Source organism: Hippopotamus amphibius, chromosome 6 (genome assembly GCF_030028045.1).
Source record: "Hippopotamus amphibius kiboko isolate mHipAmp2 chromosome 6, mHipAmp2.hap2, whole genome shotgun sequence".
Lineage (NCBI taxonomy): Eukaryota > Metazoa > Chordata > Mammalia > Artiodactyla > Hippopotamidae > Hippopotamus > Hippopotamus amphibius.
The window spans coordinates 7,371,463-7,384,039 of record NC_080191.1 but is presented as its reverse complement, the minus strand read 5'-3'; the positions used below and the strand labels follow the sequence as shown (position 1 = coordinate 7,384,039).

At 41.0% G+C, this 12,577-nt stretch overlaps 1 protein-coding gene across 10 annotated transcripts in view; it reads left to right on the top strand.

Annotated features, from left to right (window-relative positions):
* MAP3K4 (mitogen-activated protein kinase kinase kinase 4) overlaps positions 1 to 12,577 on the top strand; it is a 102,657-nt gene that overhangs the window by 64,560 nt on the left and 25,520 nt on the right. For all 10 annotated transcript variants that reach the window (XR_009054289.1, XR_009054290.1, XM_057738683.1 and 7 more), the window contains 6 exons: positions 447 to 604; positions 5,241 to 5,357; positions 6,818 to 6,917; positions 7,017 to 7,100; positions 8,551 to 8,817; positions 10,172 to 10,321. Coding sequence is in view for 8 of the 10 variants with exons in the window: in XM_057738683.1 (XP_057594666.1) it covers positions 447 to 604; positions 5,241 to 5,357; positions 6,818 to 6,917; positions 7,017 to 7,100; positions 8,551 to 8,817; positions 10,172 to 10,321 (876 nt within the window). In the remaining 2 variants the exon portion in view is untranslated. The remainder of the gene's footprint in view (positions 1 to 446; positions 605 to 5,240; positions 5,358 to 6,817; positions 6,918 to 7,016; positions 7,101 to 8,550; positions 8,818 to 10,171; positions 10,322 to 12,577) is intronic.

Here is a 12,577-nt window from a genome sequence, read left to right as displayed (position 1 = left end):
AGAAGTGTGCTCATTTCCTCCTCTTAACAGGTAAGATACCATCTAAAGTTAAAGTAATTAAAGAAATAAAGGTCCCAGCCTCTTAAAGGAATCTTATTCACAATATATTAATAATGAAAATTTCTGTATGCTATTATTTTGAGTTTTTTAAATTTGATTGTGCTTTTCTATTCAATGTGAATATTGTAGTTATTTTATTAGTAACTTGCAGCAATTGTGAATAATGTGTTAAATTGTGAGGAGCTGAGTTATACAGTTAAAGAAAAATCCTGTTTAGACATCAGTTAACAGTGATGGAGAATCTCCCTTCTCTCAGAGCTTCATGCCTCAGTGATCCCTCCTTCACTTGCCCTTCTGATTTATGGCTTTCATGTTAACGGAGATGAAAGATGTGAGTTGTTGAATTCTGTTCTCAAATATCTCCTTTTACATTTTTGTATTTTAAGGTATATTTTGATTACATGAGAAGCTGGATCCAAATGCTACAGCAGTTACCTCAAGCATCTCATAGTTTAAAAAATCTGTTAGAAGAAGAGTGGAATTTCACCAAAGAAATAATCCATTACATCCGGGGAGGAGAAGCACAGGCTGGAAAGCTTTTCTGGTAGGAATCCTGCCTTCCTTTCTCACTCGTACTCCTGGTTTGCTCACCAGTTCTATTCTACAGGTTTGAATGTGTAGTTACAAATAGAAAATGACCGTCATTCATATCTGTTGTGTGCCCCTCTCCCAGGGTTTGTTATCCTTAGAGCAGTGGTTCTCAGCCAGGGGTGATTTGTCTCCTGGGGACGCGTGGCAGTGTCTGGAAACAGTTCTGACTGTACTGACTGCTAGAGACTACTGGTATCTATTGAGTAGAGGCCAGGGACACTGCTAAACACCCTACGATGTGTGGGACAGCACCCCCCGAACAGAAATTATCCACCCAGAATGTCAATTTTTGAAGTTGAAAAATCCTGCCGTAGGGTACACCCTCTTGGTTACACAAAAGGAGAATTTAAGGCCCCTGACGAGTGGAGTAGATATCCTGTAGATATCTGTATCAGTCTTGGTGGGCACTTCTGAAGCCTAAAAAGTATGTATTTTCACTGATACCATTTTGGGAGTGTAATGCTCATCACAGAGTCTCTTTATAAACTGGGCATTTATATGTGGTGAAAGAATTGAACTGTAAACGAAGGAAAAGCATCAGGGACAGAGGGGTGCTCAGTGGTCTGTTTGTTCTAGGAAATGAATGTGTCTTCTTGAGTACAGGCACTTGAATGTTGAATGCAGGGTGTGTGGTCTTCTCTGGGGGCCACTGCCCTGCTGGCTGAGGACCAGGCCTCTCCTTGGCTCTGAAGTCTGCTGCCGTCCTTTGGTGCTGCCTTCTCTCACTTGCCCCATCAGCCATTTTCTTACTTTGTTTCCTTTTTATGAGTTCTTTTATACCCAGCTCATGTTCCTTCCCCTCCCTTTATGTGCACTCTTTAGGACTTCAGCTTTTACAGAGTTCTCTTCTCACTTCAGAAACTCACTGTCCTCACTCTGCTGGGTCTTTGTTCCACGTTCAGTGTCTCAGAATGTTGTATTCACTATTCTGCTCTAACCACCAGTTCTTTTTATGTTTTCCTGTATTTCTATTTTGAGTGAACAGTGAACTTGCTCTCATCTCAGAACTCATTCAGTCCTTCAGGCAAGATTCCCAATCTGTCCTGCTTTCCTGTTCAGATTGGTTCTCATAATCAGCCTTATGGAAAAATGCATTCACTGCTATTTTCAACATCTCTCCCCCTCTTAATTTTCCATTATTCTGCTTTGCTTATAATTTCTTCTGTTTGCATCTTCTCTTCTCAGGCTGTCAAGCTTTGTTGAAAAAAAATTTTTTTAAAAGGTTACTGTTTGACTTCACTCTGCACGACAGATTCTAGGTCCATCCACCTCACTACCAATTACTCAGTTTCATTCCTTTTTATGGCTAATATTCCATTGTGTATATGTGCCACGTCTTCTTTATCCATTTATTTGTTGATGGACATTTAGGTTGCTTCCACGTCCTGGCTGTTGTAAATAGTGCTGCAGTGAACATTATGGTACATGTATCTTTTTGGATTATGGTTTTCTAAGGGTATATGTCCAATAATGGGATTGCTGGGTCATGTGGTAGTTCTCTTTTTAGTTTTTTTAAGGAATCTCCATAGAAAAACAAATAACACATATATATGGAATCTAGAAAAAATGGTAATGATGAACCTATTGGCAGGGCAGGAATAGAGACACAGACGTGGAGAGAGGGCTTGAGGGCTCATGGGGCGAAGGGGAGGTTGGGATAAAGTAAGAGTGTAGCACTGACATATATACACTAGCAAATGTAAAACAGCTAGTGGGAAGCTGCTGCAGAGCACAGGGAAATCAACTCAATGCTTTGTGATGACCTAGAGGGGTGGGATAGGCAGGGTGGGAGGGAGGCCCAGGGAGGGGATTTGGGGATATATGTACACATATAGCTGATTCACTTTGTTGTACAGCAGAGACTAACACAGCATTGTAAAGCAATTATACTCCAATAAAGATGGGGGAAAAAAGCAAAAAAAAAAGAAAAGATTACTGTTTCCTTTCACTACCAATTCTTGTTATATAATTTCTTTGTACCCCCACTTTGTACCGTCAGTCTTTTTGTTTTTATCTTTTGCTTCAGATTTTTCTTCAGATTCCGTTCAGTGCAGTCTCTGGCCTTCACGTTCGTGTTCTGAGAAGCTCCAGAGCTTTTTCATTGCCTCTTCTGTGAGACTGCTGACCTGCACAGTTCTAGTTCTGGGTTTGTTGTGTTAGTGCAATGTTCAACTTCACATGCTGCTTCTCCCAGGGTTGGTCAGTCTTGGCCCTGACCCCTTTCTCTCTCTCATGCACCACCTCTAATTCCATGTGGCTGTCCCTTCAGCATCTGACCTGTGTTCACCACGGCCATTTCCCCTGCTCCCAGCCTGTTATTTCCTTTTTTGTTTGTTTTTTTGTTTTTGTTTTTTCAAGTTCCAAGTTTATTCATTTAAAAAAAATATATTTTTTACTAGAATTATTATATGCAAAACACTATAAAATTATTTAACATTATAAAAAGACTACACACTTCTTAAAAAGCCCTCTTGCCTATGCCTTTTTTTTTAAGCTCTTTATTGGAGTATAATTGCTCCACACTGCTGTGCCAGTGTCTGCTGTACACCAAAGTGAATCAGCTGTATCTATACATATATCCCCATATCCCCTCCCTCCCTCGACTCCCTTCCACCCTCCCTATCCCAGCCCTCTAAGTCATCACCCATCATCGAGTTGACCTCCCTGTGTTATACAGCAGCTTCCCACTAGCTATCTATTTTACATGTGGTAGTGTATATATGTCAGTGCTACCCTCTCACTTCATCCCAGCTTCCCCTTCGCCCCCTACCCCCATGTCCTCAAGTCCTTTTTCTACATCTGCACCTTTATTCTTGCCCTGTCACTAGGTTCCTCAGTACCATCTTTTTAGATTCCATATATATATGCGTTAGCATATGGTATTTGTTTTTCTCTTTCTGCCAGCCTGTTGTTTCTTACTTGTATGGCTGTAGTAGCTCTCTCAGTAGCCTCTCTTCTGCCCTTCATCTTCTATAGTTTATTCTCAGTGATCTTGTTAAAGTGTACATCAGACCATTTTTACCTCTGCTCCACATATGCCTGTGGCTCTCCTCCTTACTCAGGTAAAAGTGGGAGCAGCTAAACAAAGGCCTGGTACAGTCTGACTTTTCATTAAATCTTTGTTCTCATCTCCTGGGCTCTCCTGTGCTTACTCTGCAGCCACCATGGCTTCCTTCTTGTTTTTCATAGGCTGGGCCTGCTCCTGCCTCGGGCTCTTTGCACTTGCTGGTCCCTCTACTTGGACTGCTCTTCACCCGGTTATTTCCATGTAGGTCTTTGGCCAAATGTTACCTTCTTCATATTTAAAGTTGAAATTCCCACCTGCAAGTATACCTTAGCTTTCTTCCCTTTTTTATTTCTCTCTGCAGAACTTATATCTGAAATACTATATATTTTCCTCTTTTATTTCATTTATTGTTTTTTTTTCCTCCATTCACTGGAGGGGTTTTCTGTTTTGTTCACTGCTGCTCACGCTGTAATAGATACTGAATACTTGTTGGATAAATTCAGCCTGAATATCCTTGTGTACTGCTGTTCTTACAAGCGTGTTTCTAATCAGGCGTTTTCCCACGCGGCTATTTTTAAAGCCCACCCTCTCTGCCTGCCAGAGGAAGAGCACACAGTTGCGTGACATCCAGGGCCTCCCACAGCATGGCCCAGTTACCTTCCCGGTCTCACTCCCCCTCCTCTGCTCTTTCCAGGTTGACAGTTTCTTTTCACAAACATGCCTCTTGCTTAACACATCTTCATGCCCTTTGATCATATTTATTGTTCTCCCTGGACTTTCCTCCCCCTCCTCCACTCTCTTCCTGTCGGAGCCGCTCTTCCCGCTGTTGTTCTAGCTGCTGCTCTTCTGCGTTGCCTTCAAGGCCTGCTGAGCCCACACCTTCAGCTGGGTTTGATCTCACCCCTCAGCTGCCCAGCGCTTTCCTTCTGTCCCGTCTGACGTTGGCTATAGACTTACCTGCTCTGTTTTACTAGGTTATAAGCTCCTTTTCATCATAGACGTCAGTAAGCTGCTGTTGAATTTTTACTAAACTCGTTTATATTTATTTATACGCTTGGGTTTGCATTTTAACCCTAGCATTTAGATCGTATACGTGATGAGAAGCATCAGCTGATTAGAGTAGCTCATGTTTATTGACTGTGAACGCTAATTGTGAGGGAAATTTTTAAAAATAATTTCATTTAAGGAATTTACTGTGTTTCTTATGCTATTGTTTAGTTCATTAAGCTTTGAAAAATATTTTGTTGTAGATGTATATTTGAAGCTGTTTTATACCATTTTGAACATTTGTTTAAGATGCAAATAACATTTGTGTGATAATTACATAGCTACTGTGAATGTAATTTAAGATTTTAAGGTTTATAATGAAAACCATAGTAGAACACAGGTGGATATACTCCATAATCGAGAGTTCTACTTTTTCCACATTAATCATGATTTCATATTAAAAGAAAATTCTCACTGTCATTGATTTTTAAACTATTGAAATATAGCTGAATCTTCGAGTTTCTCATTCAAGAGTTAGAATGAGTGAGGACACTTTTTCTTCCCAGGTTTACTTTTGTTTTTTTTGTTCCCTTAGTGACATCGCAGGAATGCTGCTGAAATCCACAGGAAGTTTTCTAGAATTTGGCTTACAGGAGAGCTGTGCAGAGTTTTGGACCAGTGCCGATGATAGTAATGCTTCAGATGAAATAAGGTTGAAGCTGCATTTTCTTTCCTCTTCAATTTCTTATTTCATGTAGTTTTACTCTTGGCAGTGAGCCTGTAATGAGCCTTGTTAAAACCAAATCATGTTGGACTTGAAGAATTTGGGTAGTAGACCCAGAAGATTTATTTATCACTACTTTTATTGTCTTTTTATATCATCTCTTAGTTATAGTTTTATGTGAAATTGTCTTTGAAGGTGATTATTATTTAGCCTAATAAAAATAGTGTCCTTAGAGAAAATGTGGTTTAAGTTGACTAAAAATAAGTAGGGTAGAATTCGTTCCTATGCTCTGGAATGTCTTTAGTTAAGTAATTGTTTCTGTCCTTTAAAGCCTCTGTAGCAGTCCATGAATACATTTAATTGACATTTGGTGCACTCTTACTGTTTTTATACTTAGCTTATCCCCTCTGTTGAACTGTAAGCTTGAGTACATGCTACCATGGCTGGCTCATCTCCTGCGTTTCCTCCAATTCTGTGCAGTTAGTATCGAGGATGCACTGTGTTCAGGTGCTGTTTTTGTGGCGCATGTAATACTCATATAGCTGTTTCGTAGCCAGTTGCCAGCAATATCCTATGAGTCAACATTAGAAAGTGCCCAGGAGGAACTCACTTCTCTAGAGATGTTTTCTCTCACATTCCAAAATTTGATAAACAGCACATTTTTGGGTTTCAGAACACTGGGATGTCTTTATTGCCAGGATTAAAGAAAGAAGTTACCACACAGACACTCACCTGGGAAATACTGAATAGCTGAGACATAGAATGGATCAGTTTGTAGAAGGTCTTGCAGTTTTGAACGCTAGCATAGTAGATTCAAAATACGAGAATTCAAGAATTAAGATGGTAAACTAGAGAACGACTCTGATAATGCTCTGATTGTTTACTAGGGATGGATCTAGAAGTGGCTTCACGTGCAGTGATGTTGGGGCTGACTTGTTCTGGCTTCAGAGAGCCACATGCCTTGTGCACATCTCTTCCTGAGTCATAGCTCAGTGATGTCCTGTTGGTAGATTGAAGACAGCTGTGATGGGAGTGGTCACACCATGAAAATTGGCAAACACCACATAAGACAATACTTTGCGGGGAGCTGGTTGTTAAACATTTACTGGCTCTCTACTATTATATGTATGTTCCTTTTTAGTTAGATTATGAGCTGGGAATCAAGAACTTATTTCAAACTCCAAGAATTATCCTAATGAAATCTTTAGGAAAATGAACACACTCTTTATTTGAAGGTTATTAAGTGTGCCTTATTTATTTAAAAATACAGGTACTTTCTAGAAAACTGTGGGGAGCAAGCTTCTGAATGTCATGAATACATTCCCAGTAGTTGCTTGCTTCTAAAATCTTAAGTCTGTATTAATGTGATTGGAATTTGCTCCGTCTTTATTGTTAAGTTATTTCCTGGAGCCCCGTATGTGTTCTAACTGGTTCGACCAACTTGGCAGGAGGTCTGTGATAGAGATCAGCCGAGCACTGAAGGAGCTCTTTCACGAGGCTCGAGAAAGAGCCTCCAAAGCACTTGGATTTGCTAAAATGCTGAGAAAGGTGAGATAACAGTCCTGATTATTATTGTTGTCTTATTTTTTTTATCTTATTTTTAAAAACGCTAACCCTGAAGAAGTTTCTTTGTAACTATGATCCTAGGACCTGGAAATAGCTGCAGAGTTCATACTTTCAGCCCCAGTTAGAGAACTTCTGGATGTCCTGAAATCAAAACAGTACGTTAAGGTACGTATTTAGCATGGCAAAATTATTTTATCTTTCTTACTTTAAAACAGACAAACTTTTTCTTAAAGGTCTAGATAGTAAATATTTTAGGCTTTGCAGGCCATATGTGGACCCCAGTTTTAAGACTGTCCTATAATTTCCCAATGTAATAATTAGAAAAAGTTTTTCATACGTATTAACTTGTTTGAAGAACACAGAAGAAAAACCCCATTTACTCATACTATTTAATTTATTAAATTAGTTACACATATATATTTAAAATAATGTCTATAAGGTAATGTGTTGCTTTTAAATAATTTTGTTTTTCACCCTCACGTTTCCTGAAACAATTCATACTTTTTGCATGAACCTTTGATATCAGTGTCCTGGCCGTCACTAGACCCACTTTTTGAGTCGCCATCTTTGCTCCCATTTAAGTTGTTTGAGCTGAGTGCTTTTAGAATCTGTGTATGATATTGTTACTGGAAATTTTATCCCAGGCCCACAGTTGTACCCCACATTTATGTGTGACTTGCACAACGTAATCACGTGTACGCCCTTGTTAAAATGGTCTTTAAAAGGCTTCTTATAATGACCCCGTCAAGAATCATTAGCGGATCTTTATTCACATTGTTTGCCTTTTCATTGAGACAGGTGACGTTCTGTTTCAGAGACGTGGTGCCAGCACAGTGCCCTGGGATTCTGCTCCTGGTGCTGAAGGCCCTAGCCATCAGTGCCCACTGCAGTGCATCGCTCTGTGGGAGCGGCTTTGCATAAAAGCTACACTGCAGAGTGGCGTTCACTGAGGTTGTTTCAGGCTGACCTTCTTCCCCTGATGCGTATTCTCTTTGTTTTTGAAAATAAAGAAATTGGAGGATGCCCTGTAAGTGGAGAAACTCTGCAATATGTTTACACTATCCATCCTGCTGATGGAGGAGTCCCGTTGAACGGAGTTGCAGTGGGCCCTCCATATCTGCGGTTCTGCAACTGTGGATTCAACTAACTGCAGATGGAAAACAGGAAAAAAATGCCTAAAATTTCAAAAAGCAAAACTTGAATTTGCAAAATGCTGGCAACTGTTTACGTAGCATTTACATTGTGTTTACAACCATTTACATAGCATTCACATTGTATTTGGTATTATAAGTGATCTAGAGATGCTATAAAGTATAGGGGAGGTTGTGTGTAGTTACATGCAAATACTACAGCACTTTATTTAAGGGACTTGAGCATCCACAGGTTTTGGTATCTGAGGGGACCCGGACCCCATCCTCTCTGGACACCAGGGACAGTGGGACACCTAGCCCCAGGGACGACGGGACTTGCCGTCCCCTCGTTGCTCTCGTTAATGCCTTTCCCATGTATCCTTCCCCCAACCCACTTGTCTTTTTTATTTTTATTTTTTTTTAAATAACACTTCTATGGTATATGATGTTCTTTAATTCAAGACTTTGGACTGTTTCTTTTCCAGGTACAAATTCCTGGCTTAGAAAACTTGCAGGTGTTTGTTCCAGACACTCTCGCTGAGGAGAAGAGTATTATTCTGCAGTTACTCAACACAGCCGCAGGAAAGGACTGCTCAAAAGATTCATATGACCTACTAATTGATGCCTACCTGCTTCTCACCAAACCTGGTGACCGCGCTCAGGACTCAGATGACAGCTGGGCCACGTGGGAGGCACAGCCTGTCAAAATTGTGCCTCAGGTGGAAACTGTTGATACCTTGAGAAGCATGCAGGTCTGTCTAACTCCCAGTCCCCCCCCCCCCACCGCTCCCCACCCTGCCTGGAAGCAGTATTGCTGCCTTCAAATACTTTTAGGAAAAAGGAATTATTAGCAGCTCAAGAACAATTGGTTTAGCAATCTCAAGTATCCACGTCCCCAAATAGGCCTTGATGTTTTGATAGTTTTGTTGCATTATTGTACTAAAATATTCTGGCAAATTCTTTAAGTATTTTAAATTATACTGAAATATTTGAAATGTTTTATTTATACCTTTCCTTACTTCAGCCATGTGTGTAGGTAGATCCAACCAACCATGATCTGAAAGGAATTATCTTACTCATTTAATTTGCAGTTCCAGAAATCCCAGTTCCCCAACTACTCTCATTTACTGACTACTTAGTTTTGATTTTTGTAGTCAGGGTTGTCACCTGCCTACCTAACAGGGATCCTGTATGTAACTCAGTAATTAAAACTGTAAGAAGCCTCCTCATGTGTCTGTTCAGCTTTGGAATAGCGATGGTGAGTGCACACGTGCACCTCGAGCTCAGCCTGACCAGAGCAGGACACCCTGGCTGACTGTCCCCTCAGCCCTACGAATCTGCCTTTTCTCTTGTATTCCATGTCTTGGTGACTGGTGCTCCGTCCACTCAGTTGTTTAAACCAGGATATAAATGCATATAAATTCAGCCTCTCCCACTTACACTTAATCACTAGCCCCAGCACTGAAGCCTTTCTAGTGAATGAGCCTTTCTCTGCATCCCCAGAGCAGCTCCATGGTCAGACCTTATTATGCCTTTCCTGGACTGTTGCAAGGCTCTGCTTTTAGTTTCCCTGCTTCAAGCCTCATCTTTCCTCCCTCTAGTTCTGTATTTGTTTACTTGTTTTGGTACTTCCAGAATGATCCTTATCATTGGTTTACTCAAAATACTACAGTGACCACCACTTAAAGACTATAAATAATAAAGTCCTGATTTCTGTTTCATACAAGGCCTCTCATCTCATCCCGCTCTTATTCCTGCATTCTCCATCTTCACATGCTGCTTCAACACACAGACACACACAGACACACACACACACACACACTCTGCTCCAGGAGTAATGAATTTCTTGGAGTTCTAGATACTTCAGAGTCTTCATGTCCACATAATCCCATGGGATTCCTTCCCATTGCACTGGAGATCGGAGCCATTGGTGCGCACTGCAGTGTGTTGCGTTGTGGGTGCAGCTGCGCTCAACAACTACTTTCTGATCAGATGGTTGCTAGCCTGATGGCCTTGAGGTTGCCTTTGTCATGGGACTGGGGGTTGAACTATAGCAGAAAACTAACTGTGTCTGTGTTTAAGCCCTGTGGTTGCTTTTCCTCCTAGGTGGATAATCTTTTACTAGTTGTCATGGAGTCTGCCCATCTCATAATTCACAGAAAAGCTTTCCAGCAGTCCACTGAGGGACTCATGACTCTACGCCAGGAGCAAACGTCCAGCCAGCCCGTCATTGCCAAAGCTTTGCAGCAGCTGAAGGTATCCCACCATAACCTCTATTGTGGCTGACTTATTTACATTTGGTGTAATGCTAGGGGAGAATCAGTGTGTTGTAATTTAAGTCACGCCAGGAACTTGAACTCTTAACTTGTCCTCCCCATTCTCCCTCTCTTCCCATTTTTCCCGTGTCTAAGTTAAAAATTTCCTGGATCTTTCTTGGAACTGTGGAACATTAGAATTGGAAAGGATAAAAATTTGAATAGTTAGATGACTTCTTAATGGTCATGTGGTTGGTTAGTATTGGACTTTAGGTCTCTTCATTCCTAATCCAAGTTTATTTCTCCTTTAGCAATTACCAGTATTTACTAGAGGTACCTTAAGTCAAAAGTGTGTAAAAGAAGATTTATTTTATTGTTTCATTTAACAGATGATTCATTCAAGTTAATTGTAATAGAGAAAGCCAGTTGTAGACAGGCAGAGAGGCCTTCAAGTTCATGACAGGGCAGAGCCTTGGCTTCTCTTCCCACCTGTTTCACCCACTTTCTATTTTGTACTCCATCCATCAGTCTTGGTCTCATCCACACTTTCCCACAGGCCATCAGTCCTCTCCGTCGCATTAAGGCTTGACTTGAAGAAGAAGGACTTCTTGAAATTACAAGTAGTTTGATAAACACTTGTGTTTTTTTCTGTCAATCTGATTTGTCTTATTTATCTATAAACATTCTCTTATAGATTGTCACCCCCCTCTAATACCAGGGCAAGGGACTTCTGTTTTTTCTTTTAGTTTGAGTGAATGAATTTTGGACAGTACAGAATTATATAAGATATTGATTATTCTTGAGCTTAAGGAGTTTGTTGCCTGAAGGGTCTGAACTGTCACACTAAAGTACAAAGAAAGGAGAGGTTCGATCCTCCTAGTAGCATCTGGGAATTGCTGCCCTGGAGGCATTTCAGTGTGGGAGGGTTTCAAAAGATGCAAATTGGGAAGGGACCAGTAAGAGAAACATTTGGGCATTGGTGTCTGTGATCAGAGTTCTGGGAATGCTCATTGAATATCACGCAGTCTGATTTGGTTGGATCTTGGTGGATACAGTGGAAAGTAGTGGGAGATAAGGCTGGTAAAATCAGGTGGGCGAACATCAGGCTGTTGAGAGATTTTGAATTTTATCTTCTGAGCCTTAGAGAATTGTTGAAGATTTTGGAAGAATATTTTGGAATACTATGTAGGGGAGTTACCTGATAGAGACCATTTGTACATATGTGTGTGTTTAAGGGTGGGTGGAAAGGGTACCCAATTTGGAGCTAGTATAGTACTGATAGGGAGGACAACAAGCTTGAACGCGGGCAGGGTTTCTCATTCTCCATCTGTTGACATTTTGGGTCAGTCAATGATTCTTTGTTTTGGGGAGCTGTCCTGTGTGTTGTAAGATTCTAGCAGCATCCCTGGCCTCTACACAATAGATGCCAGTAGATTTCACAACCTGCTCCCCACCCCACATTTGGACAACCAAAAATACCTCTAGACATTGCCAGTGTCCTCTGGGGTAGTAAAATTGGCCCCAGGTAAGAACCCCTGAGCAGGGGTATAAGAAGGACAGTATGACTAACAATATTGTGGAGGTCATTTAGAAACACATCGTTAGTTCACTCTGTGGAATTGAAAACATACTCACACTTGAGCAACCACTGAGGGGAGAAAACAACTGGTGGTTGATATGCAGAAATACTGAAGCTGTAAGCATTTCTTCAAAGACTACCTGGTAATTAGGCGTTTTATTTATTTACCTATCTGTCTATCTGTTTGTTTGTTTGTTTGTTTGTTTATGGCTGCGTTGAGCCTTTGTTGCTGCACACGGGCTTTCTCTAGTTGCAGCGATCAGGGGCTACTCTTTGTTGTGGTGCGTGGGCTTCTCATTGCAGCAGCTTCTCTTGTTGCAGAGCACGGACTGTAGGCCCACAGGTTTCAGTAGTTGTGGCACGTGGGCTCAGTAGTTGTGGCTCACGGGCTCTAGGGCATAGGCTCAGTAGTTATGGTGCATGGGCTTAGTTGCTCTGCAGCCTGTGGGATCTTCCCAGACCAGGGCTCAAGCCCACGTCCCCTGCATTGGCAGGCAGATTCTTAACCACTGTGCCACCAGGAAAGTCCCAGGCATTATATTTTAAGTGGACTGTTTTCCTCTTGTATTTCATAAGACTTTAAGAATACCTAATACAAACGAAAATGAAAATACTAAATTTTTTTCTGTTTTTGGTCATTCCTTTTGAATAACCAAAATAAATATGACTGGAATATAT